The 17,120-nt window shown below is 32.9% G+C and overlaps 2 protein-coding genes across 4 annotated transcripts; one reads left to right on the top strand and one right to left on the bottom strand.

Annotated features, from left to right (window-relative positions):
• The first annotated feature begins 4,320 nt into the window (after window positions 1-4,320).
• On the top strand, window positions 4,321-4,974 carry LOC131061369 (ethylene-responsive transcription factor 3). Its single transcript, XM_057995014.2, has one exon. It carries the CDS (start codon window positions 4,321-4,323, stop codon window positions 4,972-4,974), a length of 654 nt encoding a protein of 217 aa, XP_057850997.2.
• Window positions 4,975-11,039: 6,065 nt separating this feature from the next.
• LOC131061327 (protein HOTHEAD) lies at window positions 11,040-16,423 on the bottom strand. Of its 3 annotated transcripts, none has more exons than XM_057994967.2 (6): window positions 16,035-16,423; window positions 15,760-15,887; window positions 13,701-14,351; window positions 12,356-12,738; window positions 11,696-12,261; window positions 11,040-11,264 (listed from the first exon to the last, which is right to left on the bottom strand). In XM_057994967.2, the coding sequence occupies exons 2-6, from the start codon at window positions 15,833-15,835 to the stop codon at window positions 11,213-11,215; spliced, it is 1,728 nt and encodes a 575-aa protein (XP_057850950.2). In that variant the 5' UTR covers window positions 15,836-15,887; window positions 16,035-16,423; the 3' UTR covers window positions 11,040-11,212. The 3 variants fall into 3 exon arrangements, with proteins under 3 accessions (XP_057850950.2, XP_057850949.2, XP_059070217.1); XM_057994966.2 differs by having other exon boundaries at window positions 15,760-15,865; window positions 15,992-16,410; XM_059214234.1 differs by lacking the exon at window positions 16,035-16,423 and adding an exon at window positions 15,992-16,006.
• Between the last annotated feature and the right edge of the window lie 697 nt (window positions 16,424-17,120).

Genomic DNA, 17,120 nt, shown 5'->3' with positions numbered 1-17,120 from the left:
TAACTAAAGCCAACATCCAATTTGTAGCAAATGCCACTAACTGTACCTCAATATTATAATTATTCCAAAGTAGTGCCAAACCTCCTGAAGTACCACAAGCTAGAGAAGAAAGAAAATTCCACCTTCTCCAAGATGAAAAAACCAAATCAGCAGACTCCTTTGACAACTTTATTTCTTGCAACATAAAAATATCACACTTAATTAAGTCCATCTGGGACTTAATTAAGCGTCTCTTGTTAGGGGCATTTAAGCCCCTAACATTCCAAGAAATAATTATCATTGTACTCGAGGGGAGGCCAAAGCTTCCCTCTTCCCATTAATTGAAGAATTTTTGCTTTCCCCAAAGCAACCTTGCAAATTACGTTTCACAGCCCCTGATCTTGTCACGAGAGGACTAGTCACAAATCTTTTACTCCTCTTTCTTTTTACACTTACTAGAGTTAGGCATGTTTTATTAGGCCTACCAAGAGAGACTGAATGCCTCCCTTGCCCACCAGCAGGAGAAAGGGACAGAGTCTTTTGAATTCCAGCATCAATTTCCATTTGAGTCTTAAGATTATTTGGAGGCCTACCTCTCCTAGGAGAAACCACTGATGGTGAAAAAATCGGAGTTGTTTGGACAATTGGTAAACTCTTGCATGACTTTGGAGAAGCCAGGATAAATGGATTATCTTCAAAACCCAACTCTGTTGTAGCCAAAACCGCAAAAGGATTAGCAGATGTAGAAATTGGAAGGGTCAAGTTTATACCCCCCAGATCATTCTCAATCAAACAAACAACTCTATCAGTAATACCCTCATCCATTTGATGTGCATGATTGTTAAAAATATCATTTAGTTGCTGAACCAGATTCTCATCTGGCATAATAACAGGGATAACCTCTGATGGATTACTATTCCCTAAGGAAGATTCATTAGCCATATCAATTTCAACATTTAGAGGGGAATTATTAGACACCAAATTCTTAATTTCCTGAACTAAAGAAGCATCATTAGGAAAACCTATGGCAGGTACCTGTTTAATAGTTTCCCTATCAACCACTGCATTTTTATCTAAATTCACATTCTTTGAAGAATCAAGAACCTCCTTTTGAGTGCATGAAGACAAATTATCGCCCTTACCCTTTGTGTGATTATTTGGCATCTTAGGGCAATCAATCATCCATGGATGATCTACTCCATTCATCGGGGGATTACCATCCACTATACCTCCATTATTAGAAAATGTCTTCAGTAAAGACGAAAGTGAGACCGAACCCAAAGTGTGAACATTGGGTTTCCTGGAACTACGACACAATGAATTATTTTCAAGATTAAAGTGACCTGTTTCTACCAATTTATGCGAAGAGATTTTTCCACATCCTTCAACCGAAGGTCCCGCCGACAAACTATCTTTATTAAGGGATTTAGGGATAGAGCCAACAACCTACTAGTTTTTCTTAAAATCCATAAGTAACGGAGCATCCAAAAGTAAAGGAAACTTAAGAAGCTCCGTATCTAATTTCTCAATTGACTGGTGCCAAATACCATCATGAGACTTGATATTACAAGTACGGGGGCAAACATTGTTAGGGTTAATAAGAACACAAATTTTTACCAGAACCTCCCCACCCACAAAGTCCATTATAGATGTTAAAAAGGTTCCAATAGTATTTCCAATTTTCTCAAGAACATCTGGATCCATAAATTCAAAAGGAATTTTAGGTAAACCAAACCAGAAAGGAATAAGTTTCATACTAGACCAAGAAGGAACAAAAAAAGGTTTCCAAGCCGCAATTGAAATTAAATGTTTTCCAAACCAATGATGCGAAGGTCTTAATACCTCATCTCTGAAAGAAGGAGAACCAAAAACAATAATAAAAGCATTCGCAGACAATAATTGAAAATAATGCATATCCCCCCATTTTTTTTTGTAATTTATGATAAAGCTTTAACAAACTAATTTGATCACCCCAAATTTCCCCAGAAATAGCATTCCTATGCAAACAGTTCGCTTTCTTATCGACATAGGAACCCAAAAGATCAATACAAGGGATATATTTATTTTTACTCTAGTACTATTTTTTTTTTTTGCTAGGTTACTCTAGTACTAATTTTTTACTATATGAACACAAAAATTTTAACTTGTAGTTAACAATATTTATTTCATTGAAGACCTATTTTATTTTTAATAGTAATATCAAAATTAAATAAAAAATATTATTTATTGTTTCTTTTATTTCCAAAAATATTTTATTATCTATAAAAATATCAATGTTAATATCTACCCAACTGATTTATAACAAGAAGTATATAATAAATTATTTATTTTAACATTTACTAAAGAACAAAAACTAAAATAAATGAATAAAATAAAATAGAAATGGAAATAGAATAGCTATAATATCTTGGACATTTTAGGTATATACATATATATTTCAATTATGTACATAATAAAATATTATGAATTTAAAATGAATTAATTTTTTATATGGAAGACATTCCTATATGAAGTGAACCACCTACTTATTAGTACATGTCTTAGGCAATACTATTGTTGAAGCTTCTTTATTCAATTAGTTTGCACTAATCAAAAGTGAATATTATTTTTTCATTAAAAAAAACTTGGTTTTTGTAAGCCACCACTTGTTCATGCATGTAAACAGTTGTCAAATAAGGTAAAATGTAAGGATTTTTGTTGACACATTACATTCCACCTTTTGTTGCCATTATAGAATTCCTCTCAACCTTAATAAATTTATTATACATTAAAATTACTTTTTATTTTATTTTAACAAATAATGAGGATCTTGAGATTCATTTTATTTGATTCTCATTTGATTATTTTAATTTGGATTCATAATATTTCAATTTAAAGTTATTTAGAATAATTTTTCAATAAACAATAAGTATTTTAGAGTTCATTTCATCTAATTTATGTTAATTATATTGTAATTAAGATTTGTAATACTAAAATTTCAAGTCAAGTAATATTTTTAAAAAAATAATAAAAAATCTTGAAACTGATCCCATTCCACATTCAATTTCATTGTAAACTTAGAATTTGTGATGGTAAAACTTAAGTTCTCCAAAACAAATTCAAGAGATAGTAAGCACCTTGAAACTCATTCCATCTAATACATGTTCAATTTTATTGTAATTAATACATGTCATAGTAAAACATAAAGTCATCCTCAACATTATCAACTAACATCAAGCACTTTGATTGTCTCCTTGAAACTTATTCCTCAACATTATCAACTCAAGCACTTTGACTATTTCCTTGAAACTTATTCCATGTAATTCACATTCAATTTTATTGCGACTGGGACTTGTTATATTAAAACATAAAGCTATCTTGGAAATTATCAATTAAGAACAAACACTTTGAAACTCACTATCTAAAGTCATGTTCAATTTATTCATTTCATCTATCTCAAAATTATCAACTAACAGCAAACACTTTGAAACTCATTCCAATTCAATTTACTCATTCCATCTATCTCAAAATTATCAACTAACAGCAAACACTTTGAAACTCATTCCAATTATCTCAAAATTATCAACTAACAACAACCACTTTGAAACTCATTATCTAACTCATGTTCTATCTAAGTCACCTTCAAATTACTCATTCCAGTTCAATTTACTCATTCCATCTATCTCAAAATTATCAACTAACAACAAACACTTTGAAACTCATAATCCAACTCACTTTTAACTTTATTGTAAAAACTCATTCCATCCTTCTCGTACACAATTTTATTATATTGTGATATGTGTCTTTTTATTTCCTTGAAAGTTGTGCAACTCCTCCACTCCCTACTCCCTTTTTTAATCTATTGGGTCTGCAATTTATCTATTTTCTCTAAACCACTCTCACATCCTAATGATAGATCATGGAGTGTGATCCGTTGATGCAAATAAAATACATGCAATGGAATCTAAAAACATATCACAATATTCATCATGAATGTGAAAATTTAATATCTCTGAATTTTATTATAACTAAAACTTGAGATAATAAAATATTACCCAAAAAATTTCAACAAACAGTAAACACCTTGAAACTCATTCCTTCTTATGCTTTGAGACTTAGAAAAAATGGTACCTTTTATTTTCAAGGAAACCCATTCCACATCATTTTCAAAGTGGAAGTACCATCTTGCCAAGTCATCAAGTAGTTGTAGCATTTGGCCCTTCCTTTCCTCTTCTATATATAAAACCTAAACTTTGGCATTGGATGATACCGTCCAACATACCACTCAATCTAAGCAGATTGAGATGCGAGAGCTTCTCCCATCTATTCCTTCTCATCAGAACAGCTGCTTCCAGTTCCACAATGTCCTTGGGAGGAGCCCAACGAACTTCCAAGAAGGTGAAGGCAGAGCACTACATAGGAGTAAGAAAGAAGTACTATGGAGGTTTTGGAGCGGAGATTGAAGACAGTGTCATTAAACGTCGTGTGTGGCTGGGCACCTATAACACCCCTGTGGAAGCAGCCCTTGCATATGATGAGGCATCCAGACTTCTGAGAGGTCCAAACGCCAAAACCAATTTCCCAATTCCTCATTTCAAACCCACCCGTAACCAATTTCTCTCATCTAGAGCTTTGGAAGTCCTCAAGGCCAACACTTATTCCCCACTTCCCAACCCTAATGATGCTCAAGAGGAAAACACCACCACCCATCTTCCACCTAGAGCTTTAGAAGACCCCAAAGCCAAAACCAATCTGATATCTGCCCACCATGAAAAAGCCATTGCCACCAAGCCCTGGACCCATGCTTATCTCACTAGATACCACAATGCGGACAAGGCTAGCTCCGATCTGACTTCTTGTGATGCTCAAGTGTTGAACATTCATGATAATCTAGATTTTGATGGTGTGATAGAGAAGGAGTATTCTTCTACAACATCTGGGCATGATGGGAGGTGGTTAGACTTGAACCTTCCTCCACCGGATGAAGATGATGAAGACCATTCTTGCCATCCATAATGGCTCCTTGGCTTTGTTTAAATGCTGGGATCTCTTCTTTTACATTATAATCTTCTTTCTTTCTTTTAGTTTTGATTTTAGTATTTATATAGGACATGTTTTACGAGCCGCCATCTCACAGATCTCCTCTACAATCCATTTGGTTTTGAAAGGTATGTTTCTTGTTCTAAAACTTCTAGTACAGTAATTTCTCTGTATGTACTTTTTAAAGGGCAGTTTAAAGCCTTTTTAATCTTCACAAATAGGCTTGCAGTGCTGCACATCTGGACGGGGTCTATATACTGTTATCTCAGCGCAAATTTCTTCCCAGATTGTGAAATCTCAAGCTGCCTGTCTATAGTGATGTTTGAAATGCTGGAGTTGATTGTCTTCCCAATCTTAGTGTGCTTATTCATTTTCTCTGGTGGTGTTGTTATGCTGCTTTCTAATGTATTTACAGGCAGTTTCTGCATTTCAAAGCACACGCAGATGCAATGTAATAGAATTATATATGATTAAGTTTATGTCTCATGTCACGGTTTCAAATTATTTTTCCTCGTATTCTTGTTTTAATCAGAATTTTGTTATTCTTAAATAGCAACTACTTACGCATGATTCAGGCAAATGGGAGTGAAACGCAAATCAACTACTCTTCTCATTCAACCCAATTTAACCTAATAAAAGTCACGTATAACTGAATTTTCATGAGCTATGGTACTTTTAAGCATCCTTTTAGGGAATTAATGTGTAAAAAAAAAGACTACTAGTGAAAGAAACATTTTAGATCTGCTCTCAGTTTAGAGAAAAAATTAAAAGCAAAATCATGATATCCAAATTACATAAATGAATTAACAGAATAACCAAAAGAATGTGCAATAATAGAGAAGATAAATGGTCAAGGAAATAGTATGTAGTGGAAATGGTTTGCCATGTTGAAGGAAGGAAATAAAGTAGATGCTAAAAGGAAAATTATTAGCTAAGTTTCTTATGAAGTATATCATTGTTATAAACAAAAAGCAATATAAAAGATCAAAATAGGATAAAATAACAAAAAAATTTAAATAGAATGAATAATATCAGCACTTTTAATTATCTACTATATGAAAAATGTCTACAACAAATCATTAAAAAAATATTATGTAAATTTTGTGTTGTTAAAAATAATTAGATTTACATAAAATACATTGATCCATGTCGCAAAAATTAGAAGAGGGAAAAACATTTTTTTTAGAAAGTGGCTTGTTATCAATTTGCATGACACATCCAATTATAATCAATTATATTACATATAGAAATTATAATTTCATTATCTAATCATGCGAGCATATAACTCATCATAAATATTTGCAGTAGATCTTGTCACAACTTATCACTAAGGTAAACATACAATTATCCTATAACACAATATACACTTCTTGTCACATTTCTAAAGTAGTTCATTTATTTGAGAACTTATAATGTAGAGGAAATGATCTAATTTAGAAAGCTTGCATGCACTTGCAACTACTCTAGGATGAATCTATTTTTTATATGCACCTCTTCTAGTGTCTTATGTTTATTTTTAACCAAATGTTCAACAACTTGATACAAACAAATACTAAAATATGTCTTTAAAGTAAAAATAAACATAGTTGATTTCCCATCATAGTAATCTTTCTAGGAAAGAAAATGTAGTTTATAAATCTAACTAAATTTCTATAGCATAACAACATATAAATCAACACTTTAAGAGCATGAAAGAAGAAGAATGAAAGGAATATATATAGAAAAGAAGAAACACCAATCTATATTGAAGAAACCCTTTTAGATAAGAAATCCCACACTCTAAAGCATCGAACCAATGTATTAATCTCTAATGTTCAACAAACATGTTATGTAATACACGTGTAGGCTAGATAACCTTTAACATGAAGATTTACATCTTATAGCCATAAATCTACAATAAAATTATTTTAAATTAGATTTTGAGCCTTCAAATGATGTTTTGACCCTCCAAAAATTGAGGAAAATGGATAAATCAATTTCACGCATGCAGAGCACTCTAACCACTACATTTCAAAAAAGGGCTCAACTAGGTGCTTAGAACAAAAGTTATGGGTCATAGTAGCTAGACTATTTTTGGTCGAGAGTTACAAGTTTTTAAAATTTGTCTTGAAGGTGCGAAAGGATTATTTATGACATTTTTTTAGCAATTTGTAATAGTGGTGTGAGGATGAGAAGGTGGTAAGTTGTGAGGAAGGAAAGAAAGTAGGAATTGGGATTGGATTTAAGATACATAAGGTAGAAGGCTCTAGAAACTAATGGAAAAGAAGTTGTAACTTGTTGAAGTCTGTGAGTCTTTCATGTTCATTTTTGTAATACAACATGTATTTAATTCAATAAAAGTATTCATTTTTTGTGAGAAATATATGTTCTTGTGTGTTTTTTGTTTTACCCCTTCATCAAATGGTATAAGATTAGGAGTTTTTGAGTGTGTGAGAATTTCACCAAATGTGAGGTAGTTTACACTAGGACTTGTGATTGTGAGTTTATGAGAAAAGTGATCAAAATACCTCCATGAATAAATCGTGGAGGTGGAATAAATATTCTTGTACCATGAGAGAGTTTTTGAGCCCTAGAAAGACAAGTTCAAACACTTCAAAAGGAGTTTCATAGAGGAATTGAACCAATAAGAAGAGATGAAAGTGAAAATGAAATTAAAGTAGAAGCACAATTTGAAGAAGAATAGGATGCAACAAAGGATCTCAAGCAAGTTAAATTGTTGAATGCCCTCTTCAAGATTATAAAAAAGGCAAAAGATTGAAGTTTCTAAATTTTTTGAAATTTTCAATCAAGAAGAGTTGATCTATTATATTAATGTTATGGATTACTTTGAGTATGAAGAGGTGGAAGATAATGATAGGGTTAAATTTTCAAAGACCATGCTACAAGATCATGCTAATATCTAGTGGAAGGAAATATAATTAGAAGTGAACAAATGTAGAAAAGGGGAATAGCATGAGTTGGGATCGAATGTGGATAAGTTGAATAAATAGTTCATTCCCATTGATAATGAGTTGGCATTCCTCATAAAGTTGTAAGGCTTGAAGTAGTCAAATAGAACAATCAAAGAATAAACATAGGAGTTCCACATAATCATCATCATATTAGGCCATTCAGAGGCCAACAAGGAGAAGATATCCTATTACATCAATGGAATAAATACAAGTATTCAAGAAGAGTTGAGTTTGATTAGAATGACTACCATTAAAGATTCTTATTAATGTAATTTAAAGGTTGAGGAGATGATGAAAAGAATATTTGAAAGCAAGAAAAGAAGAATAGATCAAGGTTGAAAGACACAAAGAAGATCCTATGAAGGTAAAAAATAAGATTAAAAGAAGAATGAAGCTAGTACCTTGATCAAAACTAAAAAGTGAGACAATGTCTATCATCCTTGTGACCAAAAGAATAATGCACAAAGAGGAAGAGTAAGATTTGGATGAGAACTTGGAAGAGAAAGCTTCTATAGAACCTGTTTTTAATGTGGAGAAGGACATTAACCATATGTGTGTGCACAACATCAAGGAAGGACAAATAGAAGACCTAAAGGTAATGCACACATAGCACATGTAAATGAAGAAGATGGATCTAAGTATTCTGAAGATGCAGAAAGAGGAGGAAATATTGTTATAAGGATAGCTCTACTAAATGAGGAGAAAGAGTTAGTTTTAATAAAAGGTATGCTTCATACTAGATATAAATTTGGAAGTAAATATTATGATTTTATCATTGATAATGGTAGCACTGGTAATCTTGTTTCGAAAGAGATGGTTAACAAATTATAGTTAGAAAGGGGACACATCCACATTTATATCGGGTTGCACGGTGACAAAAGGATCATAGAGCTTTGGACAATGAGTAATGAGCTTAGTATTTACTTTAAGACTGGTAATTGACACGATGAGGTATTGTGTGACATTATTGCTTTAGATGCATGCCAATATTATTATGGAAACCATGGCAATTTGATCGACATGTAGTTCATGATGCTCAAGCAAACACATATTCCTTGATGAAGGATGGATTTTGGGCCACATGTTGAAGCCCTTGAAGGAATTGGAGGGGAATTTATGAAGATATACTGAGAGTCAACAAAAAGTCAACATATTCTAAGAGTCAACAAAGAAGAATATGAAGATGTACGGCCACAATTCTTAGATCTGTTCAAGGAGTTTCATGACAGTGTGTAAGTAATGTAGGGGCCTAAAGGTTTACCACCAAGGAGGAAGATTAATCAATAGATGGATTTGATACTAAGAGCCAATTTTCTAAATAAGACAACCCACATAATGACTCTTGTAGAGAATGAGGAGCTAAACAAATAAATTCAATAGTTGTTGGAGAAATGACTAATTAGAGAGATTCTAATTCCTTGTGTGATACCTACAATACTAGCAACAAAGAAAGATGGAGAATATAGAATGCATACAAATGCCCAAACCATTAACAAGATTATAATCAAGTATAGATTCTCATTACTAAGGATGGATGATATCATAGATTGCTTAAGTGGAGCCAAGTACTCCAAAAAGATTGAATTAAAGAATGGATATCACCATAGATTTAGATTAGAAAAGGAGATGAGTTGGGAAAAACCTTCAAAACTAAGGAGGACACATATGAGTGGTTAGTCATGCCATTTGAAATAATCATTGCATTGAGCATATTCATGTGGCTCATGAACAAGGTATTGAAATAATTTTTGGGTAAATTCATCAGTATTTATTTGTAAGACATATTGATTTTTAGTAATAGTTTGGAGGAGAACCTAATGCATATTCATAGGGTTTTTGAGAAGCCAAGGGAGGAGAAGTTATTGATATCCTAGGAAATGTAGTTTTGTGAAGGAGCTTGTAGACATCTAATTTGTTATATCAATTGATAGTATTAGAATGGATCTAGAGAAAGTGAGGGTTATCATTGAATGACCTACTCTAGGGAGTGCTACAAAGGTAGGACGTTTTCATGGTTTGGCAACATTTTATAGGAAGTTTTTTGATAAGTTCAAGTATTTTTCATGTACTTGCTGCTTTGCAAGAAAAGTATTTTACTATTTTTAAACATTACATTAATATATTAAATATCAAATTTATTAATACCAATATTAATTATTTTAATAATAATAATTATCATTATTTTAATTAATTATAATTGTGTCTAGCTTATCTTAATTTCAAACACTAATAGTAATTGAATGTTGGCGCTAATTATTTCTTTAGACTTTTGGCCAACCAATTCACCTCAATTAGGTATAAGGGAATAATCTTTATTCTTTAGAAGTTATGGAGAATATGATGAGAATTTGGGAGAAATCTTGAATGAGTGTGTTATGATGAAAACCTTAGTAGATCAACAACCTTGGTGAAGCAATATGGCTTAGATAACTTCTCAATGATTTTTATCACCTACAACTTAATCCTAAGATTATTTATTGTGATAACCAAACTATGTTGAATATGTCTAAGATTCCAACATTCTATGGTTGCACAAAGCATATTGAAGTACATCATTACTTCATTAGTGAACATTTTCTAAATAAAGAAATTGAGGTAATTTATACACCAATCATTAAGCAGATTAAAAAAGTCTATAACAAATCTTTGAGTAGAGATAAGTTTGAATGTAATCTAGAAGGTATTGGTGTTAAGTGTTCTTCAGTTGTAGATGGATAACTGATAATTATATTTTTTGAAGGCAGCCCCTTCATCTAATTACTATATGTTATGAATTAAAGTTTATAGGGGAGTGTTGGTAATATAAACTCTATTTAATCACTTTCTCTAAAAAAATTGTTAACATAAAGACACTTGTAATGTAGAGATATATCTATTCATATGTTTTACCTATTTGAAAAAAAATTGGAACCATAATTACACATGACAAATCTATTCAAAACTCTCCAATTTCAAAAAAAAAATCTAAACCTAATAAAAACCCAAGAATTAAAAAATATATACTTTATTTATCATTTAAAATTTTTCTTCTAATAATCTTTTATCCTATAATAAACAAAATCATCTATATGGCACATTCAAACTTCTAACTTTAATGGAAAAGGAATACAACTTAATCCAATTAAAAATATATATACTGTTGCTGTTACAGATGTTATTTGTAAACTTCACGCTGCTTAATCCCATACAACAAAATACATAAACAATGAATAATCTGTTCAGTCCCTAATTTTTACTTCAATTATTCTCCTCCTTTATCAGTGTCATTGCCTTCTATACTGCCCTCTTTCCTCCAATATCTTGACTCCCATGTACCTGCATTTCAAAAATAGGAAAACAAAATGATATCAGATTCTCTTACATTACAACTTAGCTTGTTAGATATAACAAATATCTTTCTTTATAATTTGTACTCCTCTCCTACAGATCAAGCTCAATATTAACATGGTTCTAAAAACTTTTAAAGGGTATGTTTGGAAGTTCATGGAAAGATATGAGAACCTGTGTTGAAGCAGTTTATTGAAAAGATGCTATTGATATTTATAGGCCACAGTATAAGTAGAATACCAAAAAGTTCTTTGTGCAGTCTCCAACAGTATCATTTGGTTTTTGGATAGAACTGAGTAGAGTTGAACAAAAAATTCTACCTAAAACTTATTGTATCTAGAAATGCTCTGGCAAATGCCTTCCTGATAAAACCTTTGCTTTAAAGTATGGTGTTCGTGGAAGAAGAGAACCAAACTGACCTGCCAAGCATCATAACAGTGGCTTGAGGATTGGTGCCTGGTGAGGCATTAAAGGTGGAACCATCAATAACCCTCAATGCATCCACTCCAAAAACACGGTAATTCTGATCTACTACACGCCCAACTTGACATCCTCCATGGTAATGCCAAATTGTCATCACTGTGTCCTTGCAGAACTGTTGCAACGAGGAGTTGTCATTCTTGTGCTTAGGAAGCACATTAATAGGCCAAGTGGTTGTGAAATTTAAAAGCTGCTCCATTGTGTTTGAAGAATAGGTGAAGTTGATGAACTTGGGTGATTTCACCAAATTTTCAATGATCTGCATGCCTGCCACACAACGTTGCAGGTCCAGTGGGTTCTGAAAGTAGTTGAATGTCACAGATGGGTTGTCCTCAACTTTGGTGGTGCGGAGTCTAAGTTGGCCTGAAGAAAGGGGACCCATGATCTTTTCAAGAATGAAGCCTCCCCTGAATGCTATGTCTGGCAGAAGTTTCTGCATCTGTACTGCATGGGCTATGGCCTTTTTTGTTCTTTGCTTTGGAGGAACTGTAGCCAACTGCCCTATCTGTACATTCATATTAAATCAAATAAAATTACAATTTTGTGATTGGATTCAATAAAACCATGTTGTTGAGACTTGGTATATCTATTAACCATACCTCAGGAGACATCATTCCATAATTCCTGCGGGAGGATGAAGTATAATCTATGCTGGCAGCCTCAATGTAACTTCCCACATTAGTGATACCCACAACTTCTATGAGAGAAGCCTCCACCAGATTTGGGGATGGAACATATATGGAATTCATTGGATTGTCTGACATACCTTCTCCCACAGCGGGCAGATTCACCACCACTGGAATGCCAAAAGATGTCAGATGATCTGCTGGTCCAACTCCACTCAGCATTAGCAGCTGTGGGCTCCCCAGAGAACCTGCTGAGATTATTACCTCACTTCCTGTCCTCCTTGTCAGATAAGCAGTATGTGTTTGTCCATTTGCATCTGTATACATAACACCAGAAGCTGCAGGTCTGCTCACTCCTACACCACACCAATTAAGCACCCATGTCAATATCTACTTTCTGCAATGTTTTCACAAAGTAACGTTACCTCCAAGTAATAATGTCCATTGCAAGATTAAATGATGTGTGAGTTGTGTAAACTCTTGCTAGCCTAGCATTTGAAGCCTGGAGACAGTAGAATATAATTCCGAGAGAAGGTCTTATGTTTTCTTCCTTAGTAAGGAGAAAATAAGAAATTAAGGATCAGAGGTATGCCATTTAACGGACTTAAGCTGTAAATTTCATTGTAGCTTTTTTTCCTTAAATGCATCTCATTCATCCAAAAAGGTTTCTGTGCTTGTAAATAGGAATAGCTAATAATAGCCAATTAAGTTGGGAAGGAAAAACAGCAAAGAAAACCTAATGTAGAGTATTATGGATTATAATAAATTTGAAAAAAAGAATTGGGTAAAGTTTGGATGAAACAAAAGAAAACTATAATAATATATATATTATATACTTTTGATTGATTGGGAATTAAGAGAGTTACACCATTACAATGGATGTATGGAATCTTGAATTTCAAAAATTGAAAAATGAATAAAATAATTTAAAATCAATTACTTGTAAATTTGAATTTATTTGGAAAAGTCAAACTTGAAACCTAACATAAGATTTTAGACTCAACTAAACCTAAAACCAATTACTTATAAATTTAAGTCTAACCCTAAAAGGCCAGACTTTGAAACCAACACGATATTCTAATCTAAAACTCAACCAAAACTGACATGCTTGTAAATTTAGGAATTCCTTTGTTGGAACTTTGGGATGCAGTGTAAAGGGTGTAAGAAATAAACAGGTATGAGGTTAGTAGCTCCTATCATGAAAAGGACGAAGTGGTTCAATAGTAGGAGACAAGAAGAGAACATGTAGTTGCTCTCTTAAAACTCTGAATCTTTTTGCTACAGTATAAATTCAATAATATATAAATCCCATACGTACCTTGCGTGGTGAAGTACACCTTATGTACATTGGCTCGAAGCAAGACAGTAAGCTTTTTAGGATCTGCATACCCAAGGAGGTCAGCTGCAGTGTGTCGATTTCCTTGGGTGTCAAAGATAGATCCCCCAACCTTAGTACCATATTTATGGTCATATGTAAACCCATTACTAGGAGTAATTCCCACATCAATAAGTGCATTATAAACAGCAGTTTGCCATTGTCTGACAATAGGCCTATGGGCAACTATTTTCTCCACCCAAGGATACGATTCATTCACAAGCTGCCCATCCCATCCTGCATCTTCAACGTACACGGGGGCTGCTCTGGTGTAAAACCCTGCATTGAGGCAGCTCCCTCCTCCCAACACACGGGCTCTGTGGTTATAAACACCATCTTCTGAAACAAATTGTTGAGAGGGCGCAGTTGGGGAATTGTCCCCCAGGTTTTCTGAAAAATTCTCTAGCCTTGTAATATTGTTGTTCCCATATGGGCTTCCTCCTCTTTCCAATAGCAATACAGTGAAGTTCTGTGAAAGTGTTGCTGCTAATGGACAACCAGCTGTTCCCCCTCCCACAATTATGTAGTCATAAGATGCTACTGTGGGAGATTGTGTTGCCTCCTTTATGAATCTACTATGATAGGGTGGTGTCCCTGGTTTTTACACACAAATCAATGTTTAGGGTCAATGGCTGTATATAATATAATACCTAATAACGTGTTATCTAGGAAGAAATAAATCATATTAGTAAATAGGCAAGTGATAGCAATAGGCAATTTGAGCACTCAAACACTTGAAATAGGTCAAATTATGGAACTCTATACAGAACTAATTGTAAATAAGGTTTTTAGTTAAATTATTGAGTTTGAAACCTAAAGTCAAATCTTCAAAATGACATTTAATCTTAAACTTTATAGTGTTGATGTGTCTATATTGAAATAATTAGTTGTCATAATACTGGAGAAGAGGAAGCACAACAATCAAAACGAGATCTTACAGCAATTAAACTCACACTTACATTATCAAATAGGTGGTATTTTCTGCAGTTTACTAAATTATGTAATATTTTAAGTATAATTTTTAAGCTAACTTCTCTGACCTATATTTTGCAAGTAATAGTTAGAACAAATGAATATCCTACATGACTAATTAGAGAGAATTATTTAGAAATAAAAAAGAATAAACTTGGGTCATGAAAAGATTGCCAGAAATTCTCCAATGACCTGTGACATACTGCAGATCCAAGATGGTATAGAAGCAACATGAAATCCGAGTTGGAGTAATAGAAAACATTTCTTAGCATTGAAAAAAATTAAATAAGAAAGATGGAAGAAAGTAGGTTGATCATGCACTCAGAACTAAGTTGGTGAGTAGGTTTATGTAGTGATTTTCAAATTTAGGCAGTTAGCTAATGCTTTGAACTATTGCTTATGAGAAAATGATGCATATAAAAATATCGAAGTATGAAGATCAGGTATTTAGCACACCAAGCTTGCCTGCCAAAAGAATGAATTCTTTTTTCAGACTGTTAGAGCATGGAAAGCCTATTCCCTTACGTACGTTTGAGAGTTTGGCACTGAGTAATTTTATTGAAAAGTAATGTCAGTTCAAATCCTTCCATAATAAGGATTCTCAATATGCATGTAACTCTAGAAAAACTTGGATGTCCAGAATGGATTCACAGCCACAAAAATCATAAACCAAATTTAGATAGAGATTCTCCTCTCTAGGAAGCTTTAGAACAACATATCTTTTATCAAACTTTTAAGAAGAAACCAGAAGGAAGCTATGCAGTATGCACACAAATTGCTGTAGGAACATAGAGCAGAAGATATATCTGTTATTTCAATTTCAGACATGAATTTCCTAGAATCTTTCATAATCTCTGAACAGTAATTATCTTCATATAGTTCAAAACAAGCACCGTCTATATTGTAAAACACAGTAAAAAAAAATTCAAAACACTAAAATCCATGTTATGCAATTCATAGACCAAATTTCTTGTTATCCAGTTTTACTGATTAAGAATTCAACCAAGATTAATTACAAGAAAATCACGACCTCGTTTTGCCGAGCCACAAATGCAAAAGCACCACAATACTCCAAACAAAACCAAAATGTTCTTCTTAATCTCCATATTCTTCTTAAAACCAATATTGTCCTTCACCTGCAAATCAAAACATCAAGATCTGCACTGTATCATATGTATGCCATCCAGACTACATAATAATCGATAAAAAATATATTTTACATTTATAGACGACTAATCTTAACAAAAGTTTAATAGGCATACAAAGACCATGAAATCCTGCATGCATTCAACGTGAGCCCAGTACCTCAAGCCTACCACATTCCTATCAATAAATAAATGATAGATAAACCAATAACAAGAGTGGTCCTTTTCATGGCGAGGTGCAAGTGAATCAGCCCGCCTGAAGAGGGGGGAAAATGCAGCCCACGTGAGCATAGATTTAGCAGCTTTTGCCAAATGAAAACAACCTAATAGATTCTTCCAAAAACAATATTTACTAGATCACTATTAAGATATCCTTAATTTACTTTACACAGTTCTAATGGTTGGAGATCTCTAAGCTTCATGTTGAGTGAATTTGCACTGTTAAAAGGGATAAAAAGAAAGCATGACTTTGTGATGGCTTAGATTTTGGTACAATTAATGCCATTTTAATGCCGGTACAGTGGCAGTGGCATAAATGTTGTAGATTTGTGGTCTCATATGTACCACTTCATGTGGCTTTAATTAATATGGTCGAAATTATGCTAAATCCAAATCCAATTTTTCAGCCTATCTATAGCTTTCACGTGATAGCCATGACATTAGCCAGAACGGATTTTTTGGATCGCGTTCAGTTATCTATTTTCAGGAACAGGAATATGGATCATTGAATGTGGTTAATAACATCTACTGAATAATTTATACAGTTTAATTTGAAAGTTTGCATTATTTAGTTATGACATTGGTCAACTTTTTACTATTATAATATAGGATACATGATATTGTTTTATTTAAAATTTGAACAATCAATGCAAGATAAGCTGCATTGAAAAATAGAAATAAAAACTATTTATTTCTTGTTTTAATGATTTTTTTCGGAAGTTTATGGGGCTGCACAGTGACATTAATTCAAAAATTTGTACTACATCCAGTTTCAGAGTCCATTTACTATCATTTTTGCTACATATTCACATACTATGCAATATGTTAATTACTTCTTAAAGAAAAACATAAGAAAAACACTAGCTTTTACATGTTTCCAAAACTATTGAAACATTTCAAACATATTCTGATTCAAGTAAATTGAAATGAAATCAAACATCTTCTGAATGAAATACATAATAAAAAGTAATTTGTACTTTTTTTCTAACATAAATTTAAATGCAATAAGTGAAAAGAAGAGGTTAGA

Source organism: Cryptomeria japonica, chromosome 11 (genome assembly GCF_030272615.1).
Source record: "Cryptomeria japonica chromosome 11, Sugi_1.0, whole genome shotgun sequence".
Taxonomy (NCBI): domain Eukaryota; kingdom Viridiplantae; phylum Streptophyta; class Pinopsida; order Cupressales; family Cupressaceae; genus Cryptomeria; species Cryptomeria japonica.
Note: the sequence above shows the minus strand (reverse complement) of the source record. Positions and strands in the feature narration are given on the sequence as shown.

Coding starts and splice junctions, on each gene's coding strand:
- LOC131061369 (XM_057995014.2), top strand. CDS start 4,321: ATGTCCTTGGGAGGAGCCCAACGAACTTCCAAGAAGGTGAAGGCAGAG.
- LOC131061327 (XM_057994966.2), bottom strand. CDS start 16,165: ATGCTCACGTGGGCTGCATTTTCCCCCCTCTTCAGGCGGGCTGATTCA. Junction 15,866..15,991: donor TGCAGGATTTCATGGTCTTT/GTATGCCTATTA, acceptor TTTGATTTGCAG/GTGAAGGACAATATTGGTTT. Junction 12,262..12,355: donor ATGGAATGATGTCTCCTGAG/GTATGGTTAATA, acceptor ATGAATGTACAG/ATAGGGCAGTTGGCTACAGT.